The following is a 15,188-nucleotide window of genomic DNA, read 5'->3' on the forward strand; positions in this document are numbered from 1 at the left end:
AACTGTAGCTTAGCCCTTGACTTAGCAGCAGGGGCGAGATCAGCAAGAACTCTGCAAGCAACTAGTGTTGTCCTATCATATTTTTGTTTTAAATAGAGGTGTGGAAGGAAAGCAGTGTGTTACAAGTTACTGAATCTCATGCGTGTTCAGAGCACTCCCCTCCCTGGAAGTGGCGTGCTGACTCTTCCTATTGGTATTACAGAATATCTGAACAGAACATGATGCCACCTGTTACAAGGTCTGTGTCAGTGCCGGACACTGGCTCAATATGGGAACTTCAGTCAGCTTCACAGCCTACAGGTAAGGTGCCTAGCCTGGGTCAGGTCTCTTGGGAAAAGTCCATGCATTAAGAGTCGGCATCTTTGACATGATCCTTCCCTTTTTGACACAAGGGGAAGTTATTTTTGCATCATGATGTTTAACTGGATCAGCCTGCTTTGCCTTGCACTATATAAGTTCCATTTGAGAGTGGTGAAGAATACGGTAATTTTTCCAGTGCTCATGGGAAGTCTAGCTCTGAAGGGATTGTTCTGTTTAAGGGTGTTCTGCTGTGATGGGAGGAGGAGTTGGAATAGCTGGTTCTTCTGTAGAATTTCTTAGGAAACCCAGCCTTCCTTCAGTCATGGACGAGCCTTGTTCTGCAGGAAGACAAGGTGGCCCTCTACTGACGAAGGTGGAAGTGTTAACGTTATTTGAGTTCCTGAAACGTAGTAACAGCATACCCAAGATTCTCCCATTTCAGTTACGTTTTGTTCATGTGCTTATTTTTGCTTGTCAATGTTTGTTTTCTTCACTGTCTAGTCTGGGAAGGAAGCAGTGTCTGGGATCTGCCCATTGATACTGCAGCTCAGGGACCAGCTCTAGAACAACTTCAGCAACTCGAGAAGGCCAAAGCTGCAAAGGTCAGAAACTGTTTTGTACTGTAAGAAGTTGGGATTGCTCTTCTGCAATGTAATTGTGGTTCTTGAGCCAATGGAAGACCGAGCTCTTCAATGGATGACTTTGACTAGGTTTTCATGGAAAACACCATAAAGAGAATAGGGGTTATAAAAACAAGTTACGAATTCCTTGTGGACTGCTGTTTGGAAACCATTGCTGTGGAGGTACTACTGACCTCTGAAATAGCGGTCGTGTTCTACATTTGTGATTAAAACTCTTCACTAGCCACCTCTGTTTTAAACTGAGATCATCATGAGCTGTCAGGCCAAGCCCTGAGTTGGGACCAGGTAGTTCTCTTAATTGTTGTGATTTTCACTGGAACTGGTTTGGGGAATCATAAGAGTCCTATTTGCCAGGGTTATTCCACAGGTACTCTAGTATTAAATTATTTTTGTGACTTTGAACCTGTATGACTCTGTACCTTTCCTGAAAATTACTATTTTATGATGACTGCAAAGCAACTCAGTACTCGCTTCCAAAGTTAGAGGGTATTTTGAGGAGCTGATGTAGAAAGACTGACTAGAGAACTGGTGTTTGTTACAAACAGAAATTGTCCAAAATTGTTCTAGACTGTTTCAGGAATCTGACCCCAGTAGGCAGCCAGCCGATAGGTAAAATTGCAATTGAGGGAGAGCATCTCTGAGGCTTCATCTGTTAAGCTGTTACTATAATTTCAGCAGAGTTGCCCTAAGAAATGGTGTAGGAATACGTTACCTGCATCTGAGTATAGTTTTATGTGAATTGTAGCTAGAGCAAGAGAGGAGAGAAGTGGAAATGAGGGCCAAACGAGAGGAAGAGGAGAGGAAAAGGCAGGAGGAGCTTCGGAGGCAACAAGAAGAGCTACTTAGGAGGCAGCAGGAAGATGAGAGGAAACGACGGGAAGAAGAAGAACTGGCCCGCAGGAAGCAAGTGAGTTTCCTCAATGTAGTTAATCTCTAATTAATTATAATACTTTATAAAACTCACTTTAAGAATCCTGTGGGGTCCAATTAATCTTTGGTAGGTGTGTATGAAGACAGTTTTAATATTTTTCATGTGAGTATATTAAATTATGATTCTTCTGTTCTTGATTTTTTTTAAGAGCCCAAACTGCAACCTGAGAAATGGGCTTTGATGCTTCTCTTTAAGATAGGTTTCTGTTTGTGAGCACAAGGCCTTTATTCCATGTGGAATATCCCTTCTCAACTTTTTAGTGTCAATGTTAGACTTTAGTTAGTTAGTTACTGCATGTTTTAATCTTTATTTGCCATTTATGCAGTCCAGTGTTCTATGAAGATATGTTCTGGAGTAGATGGAGCTTGAGCAGCTGTTCTAAATGAATAAGAGGTAGAGGGCTATAGTGGACAAAAAGTGATGTGACATTCAGCTTATTTTTTCCTTGTTGTTTTTTTTTTTTTTTTAACTTAGTAAATTATTTTTTGGAATAAATTATTATCCGGGTAATAGTCTGTCAGCTTTTTTACTTGAGTTGATGCTTGGGAAAGGAAAGGATGTAGTTTGGTCAAGCATATTTCTTAAAAACAATTATGTGGTCAGTGTTGTGGTAGCAGAATGAATGTAGGAATTGTAGTATGTGCTTAATCTTCCAAGAATACAAAATGGAGACATTGTTAGTTTGGCATTTTTAGCACTTACTTCTGAATTCTGTATGGAAGAAAATGTAGTTGTTCCTTAAGTGTTGCAGCAGGGAAAGACAGTGAAAGTTAAAGTTTTCACTCCATGTGTGAAGGATAAGGGCAAGCACAAGGCTGAGCTTGTTCACTAAGGAGTTAGTCAGTAACTGTCCTGAAAAGTACCACATGAATAATAGGCAAAAGTACTCAATAATTCTGTCCTTTATAGTATTTCTTATGAGCTTAGGTAGGCAGTCGTAAAGGGTGTTCCTGCTTTAAGGATCAGACACTTCAGAGGAAGCCTCTAGAACCTCTACTTTTGTTTGGAATTTCGTTGTAGATCTCAGTTCACTCAGGGTTTGGGTTTTGTCACAGAAGATCTATTTTAATTGGCACAGTATGACGTAGATAACTTTCATGGTATCTTTTGGAATCAAGTCTGCAAATAAGTGGCTCCTTGCTTCAGCGTATCTACTTTGTGTGCAGGAAGTCATTGTGCTGTACGGTGGAAAAGGATCCTCCACTTGAGGTCAAACTAGGACTGAAGCAGTAATACGCTTAAAAGTTTACCTTTTGAGATAGATTGCTTTAGATCTGGTTCAATAACAAGAACTCATTTTTCAGCTGATCACCTGGTAACTCAATGTGCGTCGCCTGTGCTGGCTTCAAGTAGAGTTGCATTGTTTCTTTTCACTCTAACAGTTTTGCCTCTGTGTATAACAATGTCTGTTAAATTCCAAAGTTTTGTTGTTCACTTTGGATTTGTAGAGTAAACAGTCTGACTCTCCCATTCTGAGATGCCATGGGGAAGTAACTATTTACACGAAGGAAGCAGAACGGGGTTGAAAAGCAGTAACAGCAAGTATCTTAGTTCATTACCAATGCAATAATTGCCACAATGCTTAATTCTGAGCAGTAATATCTTGAAAAGATAACAAAGCGTTTAAGCGCTTCTCTGGAAAGAGAAACTAACATTGTATTCTGTATTTTAAAAAAGAAACTGGTCTAATATTTGAATCTGACTTCTGTACTGGAAGGCATTGTAGAAACAGGGATGAACTGATTTATTAGCATGGATTTATGCAGAGGAGATGATGCTTAACAAATTTGATTAACTTCTTTTGAGGAGATGACAGTGAGAGCTGAGAGGGGTGAAGCAGTAGACTTAATCTGCCTGGACTTCAGGAAGGCTTTTGATGTAATACTGCATAAAAGACTAGTATATAAGGTTAGTAAATATGCTGTTGATGGTGAATTCTAAATAAAAAAATAACTGATAGAAATTCAATTCTGTAGGATGAAATGTCATACCAAATGTTGAATTCAGTTCTGTTCACAGTTTTCATCAATTACTTTGCACTGTAGAATTGCAAACAGTAATGCCCAGCTTGTGTAGCTCCTGTATTTTGTTTTTGTCTCTGGTCTGGTATCTTCTATTTTGTAATAATTGATTCCTTTCAGGAACAAAATTTGAGGTTTAATAACCAGCTAATAATTGTTTTCTCTGAATTATGTCTTTAATGCTCCCTTTAAAATACCTGTTTCAAGGAGGCGAGCAAAAAGATTTGTGAGCCCTAGTAACATAGACAAGCAGAATTGCAGGTGTCACTAACTGCAAAAAATTCTCTGTTTTATTTGAAAATCCAGAGTCTATTGAACTGGGGATTGCTGCTTAAGGATTTTTTTGGGGGTAATATTACAGATGTTTTAAAAGATTGCAAATAAGCTGTCTGTACAGCAAGATGTCTATGTTTGAAAACAATTATTAAGAAAGATGCTAAAAAACACTGGGAATATCTTGGAGCAGGAATCTAGGAACATGGGAACACTAAGAGCCAAAGGATTGATTGTTTCCCATACCAGTCAGTGGCAGAAAGCTGGAGCTTTGCATGGTTTTGGTCACATGCTCAAACAAAAGCAGATACAGAAGTAAACATTAAGACAACCTTTTTTATAGCTGTGAAGAGTCAGAAAAAAGGCTGTGGTTCCCAGCTTTTCATATCTTACAAGGTTTTTTGTCCTCGTGTCAGTACAACTGTTCATCTTTAGTTCTGTAGGGGAGAGAAGTCTTTTATTGCTGTCATTCAACAGTGTCTCTCCTGGCGAGCCTGAGCAAGAAGGAGATCCATGCAGCTTTCTTAATGGCAATTCTAGCCTCGTTTCCCAAGGGGAGAGTAGGGCAGAGATGTCACTGAAGTGCTGTCCCACAGGAGGACTCGGTGACTCTGCTCATCTCTCCCAGGTACTGTGTCAGTGAGAGCTCCCAGCCTGGCTGGCAGTAAGGACTCCTGAGCTGAGATCCTGCTCTGTGGTCTCCAGGCAAACAAGAGACTGGCACCTCTGGCCTACTCAGTAGCCTTTTCAATAAAAGACATAGCAAGCAGAAATTTTTCAGCACTTGTACTGGGGACACTTGATTACTGTGACTTGACTGCATGTGTCCAGTTAATATAGTTACAGACCCAAATTTCAAAAATGGTTCAGGTGGTATGTGTTACACTTAAAGCTGATTTGATTAATGAGAAAATGAATCACAGACTATTGTTCTATGTCCAGCTAGTGGAAGAAAACCACTTACTGCACTTACATCTAGCACCAAACCACTTAAGTGATATTCAGGAGTATGAGTGAATTGTTGGCTTGCAGCCAGCAGCTGTTCAGTGCCATGGGATTGCTTATAAAAGATTTTCTGTCTACTGACAGTTTTGTTGCAGGCATCTGAAGTTCATTGTCAGAGAAAAACCCAGTGCAGTTGTTTAGGGAACCCCAGTGCAGTTTATCTGGGCTGTGTATACCTGAAGCTTTGGTGTCAGATTGAATACAAGGGTCTTAGTTTTCACAGTTAACTTCCTTGATTTACCAGAGTTTACATCCATGCTGCACAATTAGTCCCCCGTCATCCTGTGATTAATGTATTGCTTATAAAAAACTTGTAGGAGTATGATTGCGGTACTGGTCATTTCTAAAGGAAAATATAAAATTATAAAAGCCTAAAAAAGTTCTTGTCCAAAAATCAAGATCTTCAGGTTGAGCTTGTAGGTAAGTCAGAAAGAGACAACAGAATGGGGCGAAAAGTAGGGTGGCCTTAACTCAGTTGCTGGACATCAAAGGTCAGAAAAGGCTGCAAAAACTAAGGCTTTCTTATGCAAGGGAAAGTCAGAACTGGTGGAAGAGGTCCTCAGGTGGGATCCCATTTAACAATACACAGGACGCTGCTTGTCCCCGTTCTTCAAAAAAACCCAAGTAGCAGAATGGAAAAACGTCTGTTCATGTTGATAGGAAAGGGTGCTGATGTTTAATTTTTGAGTTGAGCAAATAATTTTACTACTTGGAAAACAAAACATAATTTATTGGAAACTATTTAAATAATTTACTGATAGCCCAAAATCAAAGCCCTTAAGAGATCTGTTGTTACTTGTAGTATTTAAATAGTATAGGGAGATCCCAGTCAAAGCCCTTGAGACTTCAAAAGTAACACTGTCCTTAAGTGCATTGGGCTGCTGCAGCTTCTTTCTGGTGTCTGGAGATGTGGTTTTGAGTTGTGTAGTGCTCTTGAACAGTCAGTGTTCAGAAACTCCTGTAAGTAGGAAAAGCTTCCAACTTATAGCTGACAGCCCCCCAAGAAAGGAATTCATGATACCCACACATTAAAATATTTATAGATCTAATGTTCAAGTACTGCTAGTGCTGCATAGTGGAAAAAGGAGTCTCACCCTTTGTTGTCATTCTCGACACCATTCTTCTTAAAACCAAAGATAGGCAATTATTTCTTCTGTTTATTTTTTCACTAAAATAATTTATGTAGGAGATGCACATTGCATCAAAAATATTTGTTAACATGTGGGTTTGTTGTGCTTAATGCAATGTTTTGGTAGAGCTTAGTTTGGAGCTAGGGAGCTTTTCTTGAGGCTACTCATTTGGCCAGACAGTGCTGTAATCTGTGTTCTGATGTGGTTTGTTGATAAAATGGCATTTATAGGCTGACATTTTGTTCCCAACTCTAGGAAGAGGCCCTGAGGCGACAACGAGAGCAGGAAATTGCACTAAGGCGGCAGCGGGAGGAAGAGGAGAGGCAACAACAGGAGGAAGCACTTAGGAGATTGGAGGAGAGAAGAAGAGAGGAGGAGGAAAGACGCCAGCGAGAGGAGTTAATTCGTAAACAGGTGAAAAATGGCAAAAGGGACCTCCTGTGTTTAGTTATGGAGGCTGCCACAACAAACAGGCTTTGAAACTTGCACCAGTGCTTGAGAGACCATCAGTTTCAGTCAAGGAAGGCAGAGCTTGTAGATAGTATCATGTGAGTGAAAAGGTTGTTTGCTTGTATCCTGACTTCAGACAAAACATTCAGAATCCAATATGCCTTAGGTAAAGAGATTTGGGTGGAGTGAGTGGTCTCCCTGCACGTTTGAGCCTTAGGAATGGCTTTGCAGCATGGTATTTGTACTCCTTTCTGAGGCAGAGTACAGTACCAGAACAAGAGTTCATTTTGAATTAGCACTCTCTGGGCCTTTACTTTGTTATCTTCAGTGTCATCTGAGATGATCAGTTTTGGCAGTCTTCTTGTGCAATGCCACCTTTGTCACCTGTCTCTTCTATCCTGTTACTTCTGCCAAGTTTTATTCCCCTGAAAGTGTGGCAGTACTGTAAGTAGTATAAGCAGGCAGAAGCTCAGACTGAAAGGTGTGTATCTACTAGAAGGAAAGTAGTAAGAAATTAGCTGGTATGAATTAAGGAGATGTCATTCTCTTCCAGGTTCCTTGGTGGAGCAATGGTAAACTTTTTTTTAGGTAATATAGGCTGTACTACTGGGCTTTCTTGCCTGAGAAATGTAAAGTTAAATGGACAACCCAAACAGCACAGTTTACAGATAACAGATGTCAGAATATCAGTACCACAGAGTTAAGAGTGTTTTAAATTCTGCGAAGTCTCCTTAGACTTTATTCCTTTCTGTGTCCTGGGAAGGAAGAGGAGGCTGCCAAATGGGCACGTGAAGAGGAGGAAGCTCAGCGGCGGCTGGAGGAGAGCCGGCTGCGCATGGAGGAGGAGGCGGCCCGGCAGCGGCTGGAGGAGGAGGAGAGGAAGCGCAAGGAGCTGGAACTCCAGCGCCAGAAGGAGATCATGAGGCAGAGGCAGCAGCAGCAGGAGGCTTTGCGGCGGCTGCAGCAGCAGCAGCAACAGCAGCAACTTGCACAAATGAAGGTAACCTGCAGTTAAAATGAAGGTTGAAGGTTTCTGCAGTTTAACTTCCTCTCAGCCTAGCATGGGAAGTAAAGCCACAGCTGCGTCCAGGGTGGTCTGTAGTAGCTTGGGCAAAGCAGGGAGGGATGAGCTGTCTGGAGAGGGAAGAGGGTAAAGACTTGATGTGAAAAGAAACACAAAGAGAATTAAATTGAAAACCAAAAACGTTCTGCCAGTAGAAGCACACTAGGAAGGCATCACAGATGGGCACAGATGCTTCTTCTGCCACAATGAGCAAGGGCCAGTGCAAAGTTTCTAAAGCCTGGAATTCCTAAAGTCTTTGAAATCTAAATGGACTGCTTTTTTTCAGGTAACAATGTGTTATGTTATTCTTGATACACTGTGTCAAAGACTGATGCATCAGAGGGCAATTCAAAGAATGTATTATTTCTATTTCCTACTTTTTCATACTTTTTCATACCATTTTAAACTTTAAAGGTGGCCTTTCTTTTCCCCTGGGTTTATACTGTTTTTTTCATGATTATACTCCAGCAGTATTCTCTAAAATGTTTTGTAATTCCCGATGATGTCTGTTTTGGCCCAGCTCCCTTCATCTTCAACATGGGGTCAGCAATCAAATTCAGGAGCTTGTCAATCCCAGACCACACTGTCATTGGCAGAAATTCAAAAGTTAGAAGAAGAACGAGAACGGCAGCTCCGAGAAGAGGTAAACACTGACAGCAGTGGAGTACAACTTGTTAGAGGGTACTCAGCTGTGGGACTGCTTAGCTGTCACTTCAGTTATTAGAAGGAATGGTGAGGATGAGGAACCCGAATAAAATTCTGTCCTTCAGGCATAGGTTCAGTAAGTACTTGTGTGAAAGTTTTTATCACTTCTTAATACAAGAATCTGAAAGAAGGGAAAACTGCACGCTTTTAACCCTGGGAGTATAATATGTTCACAAAACAGTATAAAATTATTTCACATCTATATTCTGACATCTTCAAAGATACGTATGAGACCAGGGCAGTTAAAGGGAACATGGGCTGAGGGGGGAGCAGGTGATGGTAGGAGAGAAGGTCTTCTTCCAAGAAGCTGACTGCAGACATGATTTGATAAATTTAGTTTGTGCCAGGCTAATAAACAGTTTGTATTTACTGGTTAGCTAATGTCTCCCTTTTTGGAGGAACTGTAATGGCCCAAAACAATAATAGGTCAGCCAGACTTCTCCAGAAGAAAGTGAAATCAGTTTAAAACCAGTTTCCAAGTTAGACTTTTGAACAGTGATGATCTTCTGAAGGTATTTACAAGCACTTTTGTCTTGCATGCAACAGCAAAGACGTCAGCAGCGTGAGCTAATGAAGGCCCTCCAGCAACAGCAGCAGCAACAGCAGCAAAAATTGTCAGGCTGGGGTAACGTCACCAAACCAACAGGCACCACCAAGTCCCTGCTGGAGATACAGCAGGAGGAGGCAAGGCAGATGCAGAAACAGCAGCAACAGCAGCACCAGCAGCCGAACAGAGTCAGAAATACCACGGTATGTGTATTTATCTAATCAGTATGTGGAGAAAAGCAGCCATGCCAGTTCCCTCTGTCTGTTCTGCTGGGTCTGTGCTAATAACCAGCATCTCTTTGTTATGTCTCAACAGCACTCTAACCTGCACACCAGCATTGGGAATTCAGTGTGGGGCTCTCTAAACACTAATCCCAGCAACCAGTGGGCATCTGACCTAGTCAGTAGCATCTGGAGCAATGCTGATACCAAAAACTCAAACATGGGTTTCTGGGATGATGCAGTGAAGGAAGTGGGACCTCGTAACTCGACCAATAAAAACAAAAGCAATGCCAGCCTCAGGTAGGAACTGGGGAAGGAGCTTTTGCAGACAAAGGCTGCCACTCCTGGCACTTATCAGTTAGAACATCTTCATGTGTTTTCCTTTTTTTCCCTGTGTTGTTCAGGATCTGTTTTGACAACAAAAATAGCTAATAGGTGACCACTCACAGTTCATTTTGTCGCCTGTTTAGAAAATTATTTGATTCTTAAAAATGGTTGCGTCTTGTAAAATAGTCTTGCAACACTGTTCTATATACTGTACTGTGGGTGAGCCTGGAAACTGATAATGTAATTGTATGCATTTTCTTTACCTCAGCAAATCTGTAGGTATTACAAGTAGACAAAACAAGAAGGTAGAAGAAGAGGAAAAGCTGTTGAAATTGTTCCAGGGGGTTAATAAAGCCCAGGATGGATTCACTCAGTGGTGTGAACAGATGCTTCATGCACTCAACACAGCCAACAACTTAGATGGTAAGAGATGGAAAGGAATGGGAGGAACAATATCTGTTCTGTTTCCTGACAAAGGAGTTCTGAGGGACTCTAATGACATCAAACCAATGTTTCCAGTGCACTCAGCAAAAGGATGTCATTAAACAGTGGCCAGAAGAACCGGCTGCATCCTCTTGTTTTCGTTGTCTAACTATAGCAAGTCAGTGGGATTCAAAAAAGTTCTAAAGTCTGTCAGTTAGAGCCCTCCTGAGGATTTCTGGTAGTCATGGACGCATTACCAGGCAGATAGATGAGGATCCAGTTTCATCCTGCATTACATGATAGGGCTTTATTGCAGGGAACTGGAAAGGGCAAGCTGCTAGACGAGTAAATATTTGACACAGAAATCTGACGTTGGTATTTATTGCATGTGTGTGTTTGCTATCAACATGCCCTCCCTCATGGTCTGCCTTCTTCTTGCAGTTCCCACGTTTGTTTCTTTCCTGAAGGAAGTGGAGTCTCCCTATGAGGTCCATGACTACATCCGAGCCTACCTTGGAGATACTCCTGAGGCCAAGGAGTTTGCCAAGCAGTTCCTCGAGCGCCGTGCCAAACAGAAAGCCAGTCAGCAGCGGCAACAGCAGCAACAGCAGGTAAAGGTGGCTCTGCTCTCCCTGGGGACTGTGTGAGGCTGGAGAGTCAGCACCCCTGCTGGATTCATCAGCAGGGGTTTACACATCCTGGCAAAGGCAGACAGTAAAGCAGCTTTCCAGTTTTTACCAGTTTTAAGTTTCCTTTGTAACTTAACAGTTGAGGCCAACTGTAGATCAAAGAGTGTTTTTGCATGGTGATCTGGGAAATGCCGTGGGAAGGTGAGGTGGATACATCAGTAGCTAGAGCTGTGGCATGGATTTAGGAAGGGCTTTGGGCTCTCTTAATATTTTCTGTATAAATAAACCAGACTTCACTGTGCTCTATAATCTTGTCCGTAATTTGTTCTCTAGGATTCAGTGTGGGGGATGAACCACAGTTCGCTACATTCAGTCTTTCAGACTAATCAGAGCAACAACCAGCAGTCCAACTTTGAGGCTGTGCAGAGTGGGAAGAAAAAGAAGAAACAGAAAATGGTTCGAGCAGATCCCAGCTTGTTAGGTCAGTTTTAATTTTTAAAAATTAATTAATTTGGTAGTGGTGGTTTGCTTTGGGGGATGTAGAGAATTCCTGTTGACCTTAAATGGTAATATTGAATTTGAGTAGAATAGTTGGAACGTCTTTAGAATTTTTTCAGTAGTATTATTTATTTAACGATTTGAAAAATTCTGTATTAGTCTCATGGAAAACTTTTGTCAGACTTTCCCTCTTTGATACCTGGGTTATTACCTGGAAACCTCTAAGTAGTTCAGGGATGTCAGTTAAATTGCCTTTCCTCTTTTGAGTTGATTTATGGCTATTTTACTGCTTTAATGCTGATTCATTCTTTGAAGAAAAGCATGTTTCCCTTTCTTTTATGAGGAGCAGCTTTCTGAGGCTGCCTTTGCCTTCCCACCTTTTTCCTGGAGCTAACCACCACTCTAGTCAGAAAAGACAGCAAAGGTTGAAATGGTCACAGATTTTCAGTTGGAGACCATGGAGATGATGACATCATTATCAGTCCTTTTATTTATTATGTTCTGTCTTAATTTTTACGTGAGGCTGGTATTAACCAGCCCCTGTAGCATTGATGGAAAAGTTTCTTTGAAGTAGCTTTTAAGGTACAAGGGCATGGTGGGAGTGCATGGACACTGCGGGGTGACAGGTCACTGTTGTGTTCATGTGGAATAAATGTGTCCATGTTTGTGCCCTGTGTGACAGAGAGGAAACCAGGGCACTGCACCAGGCCAGGCTTTGTTGTGCTGTTTCTGCTGAGCCCAATTGCTGTGGAACAGCCAGGTATTGTCCACCTGAAGTCACTGCTGTTTTAAGTCTCTAGCAGAGCCCTGCCTCTGGTTTTTGTCTTTCTTTTATTTTTGGTCTTACCAAAGTCAGTACTCTTCAGCTAAATCAGTGATTTCCACATTGGTGTGTATGGAACTTCTCGGTTGAATCCTGACTTACACCACCCCAAGGTGCCCATCCACTGAGTCTGGTCTGGGTGCTCAGTTGAATATATTAAAAACCCAACTCATGTAATGTGAAGAAGAAATCACTAAACACAATTTAGAAGTTGCAACTGTAAGAGAAGTAGCCCATGCAGCTTTTAAAAAATGCGTACACTTGCTCTTTTACAAAATAATTTCAGATGCTTTTAGGCCACACTACCACGAGAGGGAGCCAGAACAATTTTCCTAAACCGACTGAACAGAGCATTTCTTATCTCTCGAAGATAAGTGGAAAGCAGTTGGTTGTCTAGCACAGAGCAAACCAATGTAGCACTCTCAAGACACTGACTCTCAACAACTTTGTGTTTAGTAGCCTTCTTATACTCCAGATGGGGTTGGTACAGCCTTAAAAACAGAATTTCAGTAGGAAAGCTCCATTTGATAGATTGGATTTGTTTCCTTGTTGAAAGTGTTTTCACTCTTTCTCACACTTCTCATGTTCATCATGTCCTCAGCACATAAGGCTAAAAGGTTGGGTAGAAGTTTGGGTGCATCTTGAGCCACCTGCATGGCCCTGGGTAACTGTACATTTTCATGTTGTACTCCTGAGATGGAAGTTTGTACAAAAGCATGGAAATAGATGTAATTGCTACTAGATTTCATAGGTACATGCATTGAGACTTTAAAGTAAAGGGTGAAATTGCTTGCAACTCCTGAAGCGTTGGAGCATGATTCCACGTGTGGATTCCAAGTTCTCAGAATGGCCATTTCTGCCTCTCAGACCATGTAAGTATGGTGTTGACAGCCACTTCCGAGGCCCAGTTGCCTTAAGCACGCTCCCTTTCAAGATGTTGCAGAGCCACGTTGCCACCACATGTAGATGTGCCTTGTACTGGCTCTGCAGGTGACATCTTTTAAATGGAACTTGAGAACAGTTTTCTGATCTGGTTTTAAAGACCAAGTGGTGCTTATCTAAATATACAGTTGATCACCTTTAGTTTATTAAGGAAAAAATCAGTTTGGGTGACTGCATCTGTAGCCTTACTGAATTACCCCTAGATTCATTTTCTCTTACAGGTGCTACTGCACGTAACAGATGTTTTGTACCAAGTACAGTATGCCACATCCAGATTTTTAACACCAGTCCTTCTTGGTTCACAGGGTTTTCAGTGAATGCTTCATCAGAGCGGCTCAATATGGGAGAAATAGAGACTTTGGAAGACTACTGAGCATGTGCAAATCAACTGGCTTTTCCTGCATCTGTTAACCATGGATTCTCTGTTTGGACACCGTACTCTCCACCTTGTGTTGTTCTTTGCCTCGCAGTGAATCACAGGATCAATCATCTCAGGCTGCTTCCTCTGGCCCCAGCAAACCCTTTCTGCCCAGGACTGCACAGGCGTTGTTCCTACTGTCAGCCCACTCCAGTGGACGTTGTTCAGAGTCCCGGGAGGGTGGGAGTTAGGCTTTGTTCACAACAAGGCTGAATTGGGCAGCAAGCTTTCACTGTGCTGTGATTCATTCTGCTGACATACCTGGAAAAAAAAATCAATTGGGATTCTGCAAAGCATTGCTTCCTTCTCCTGGTTACTCTTACCACATCCAACACATGCAGTCATATGGAGAGAGAGAGAGAGATTGAGAGAGAGTTTGTGGTTAACAGATGTTGGTCAAAACCAAAATGCCACACAGATACTGACTTGGCTGCTCCATCAGGGCAAGAGGTGCTCTCCTGGCCAGGAGTTGCAGTCATAAGCTACCCTTAGAACTGGCAACAGGAGAGGGGCGGTAGCGGGCACAGTTTAGCTTGGGTTGGTTTGAAGTTGCACACCCCCTGCCAGCCCTTCTCAGCACATTATTTTTGGAGGGAAAGCTCGAGTCTGTCTTCATTAGGTGGTGATGCTGAAGCTGCTGGAGTTCCTGTCGGCATTCTCCAGCCTTCGTGGACAAGTGGGGTCTTCTGCTCTGGAAAAAGGGGGGTGGCATCTCTTCTTTCAGGTTGAATTTACCCCTTAAATGCTACCTTCAGAGGGTTAGGACCAGTTTATTTTGAGCTCTTTTCCTGCAAATTTGTCTCGTTTAAGAGACAGTGGGATCTTTACAGTGTGGATCTGTAGTCTCTGGAGAGGGTGGACCCTGGCTTTCAGAGACGTGCCAGCAGCCTCAGCTGGTTGTCACTTGAAGCAGTGCTTAGGTATCAAGCAGAGATGCCCTTTTGTCATGGAGAGAGACACTGGAGGACAAAGCTTTGTGCAATGATGGCCCTGCTTATCTTCTACACCTTAAAAGTACTTCACGCACCTTCACTGGGATCCATAACCTCTAAGTGTTTATGGAATCATAACCTTCCTCTCTCACCGAAAGATTAACACCACCTTCCCTGCTCCACCTACCCACCCACCCCCCCCACACACACAAACGACAGAGAAGGAAACTGCCAAATGCACTTAGTTTGAACCCCCTGGTCCTATCTCCCGTCCCCAGAGGGGTGTAACCTGCGAAGGGAGATACGCTGCAGTTTTGGTGGAGTTGTATAAAGGTGTCTATTTTTCTGTCATCACTGCCTAAAGAAAACAGTTTGAGTTGCTCAAGAGCAGTTTGGCTTTGGATTTTATTTTGTTTGGGTTTATTCATTTTTTGGGGTCACCTTCCCCTCCTCCTCCTCTCTCTTCCCCCTGTCCCTAAACATGTACAGTAACTATACAGAGACTGCTGCAGACTTGTATATAGTTTTTGGATCCAATAGCATGGAGAGACTTGGAACTGTTGCAAATCTGGTCTCCCTGTCTCCTTTGCTTTGTAAATTCATAAAAGGGGGAAGAGGGGTAGTTAAAATGTTTACAAAACTTTAAACTCCCTCTGAACTTTTGCCAGTGTGGGGGGGGAAAAAGAGAGAACTTAAATAAAACCTGGTTGTATTATATCTGAGAGAAAACTTTCTGCTTGCTTTTGTGAAAGCTGAGTTTTGAGATAATTCCTGGTGCTAAAACTCACCCAAAACTCAACTTGCATCAGTTTTCGTCAAGAAACAACAAGCAAATACACAGGATGTGGAACAACAGCTGCTGCTTTATTTCTTCCCTGGTGAGGAATACTGGTTGGTTTTTCTACTTGA

The 15,188-nt window shown here is 42.2% G+C and overlaps 1 protein-coding gene across 17 annotated transcripts in view; it reads left to right on the top strand.

Moving 5' to 3' along the window:
* Nucleotides 1-15,001, top strand: part of GIGYF2 (GRB10 interacting GYF protein 2) — a 75,583-nt gene extending 60,582 nt beyond the window's left edge. For 11 of the 17 annotated variants that reach the window (XM_039557217.1, XM_039557222.1, XM_039557223.1 and 8 more), the window contains 13 exons: nucleotides 203-300; nucleotides 802-902; nucleotides 1,687-1,848; nucleotides 3,679-3,780; nucleotides 6,557-6,715; nucleotides 7,515-7,751; nucleotides 8,335-8,457; nucleotides 9,066-9,269; nucleotides 9,382-9,587; nucleotides 9,883-10,037; nucleotides 10,479-10,648; nucleotides 11,000-11,147; nucleotides 13,235-15,001. In XM_039557217.1, the coding sequence (XP_039413151.1) occupies nucleotides 203-300; nucleotides 802-902; nucleotides 1,687-1,848; nucleotides 3,679-3,780; nucleotides 6,557-6,715; nucleotides 7,515-7,751; nucleotides 8,335-8,457; nucleotides 9,066-9,269; nucleotides 9,382-9,587; nucleotides 9,883-10,037; nucleotides 10,479-10,648; nucleotides 11,000-11,147; nucleotides 13,235-13,302 (1,933 nt within the window). In that variant the 3' untranslated portion in view covers nucleotides 13,303-15,001. Of the gene's footprint in view, nucleotides 1-202; nucleotides 301-801; nucleotides 903-1,686; nucleotides 1,849-3,678; nucleotides 3,781-6,556; nucleotides 6,716-7,514; nucleotides 7,752-8,334; nucleotides 8,458-9,065; nucleotides 9,270-9,381; nucleotides 9,592-9,882; nucleotides 10,038-10,478; nucleotides 10,649-10,999; nucleotides 11,148-13,234 lie in introns of those variants that run through there. The other 6 variants (XM_039557226.1, XM_039557227.1, XM_039557228.1 and 3 more) reach the window with 4 other exon arrangements.
* The last annotated feature ends 187 nt before the right edge of the window (nucleotides 15,002-15,188 follow it).

Source organism: Corvus cornix, chromosome 9 (assembly GCF_000738735.6).
Source record: "Corvus cornix cornix isolate S_Up_H32 chromosome 9, ASM73873v5, whole genome shotgun sequence".
NCBI classification, from domain to species: domain Eukaryota; kingdom Metazoa; phylum Chordata; class Aves; order Passeriformes; family Corvidae; genus Corvus; species Corvus cornix.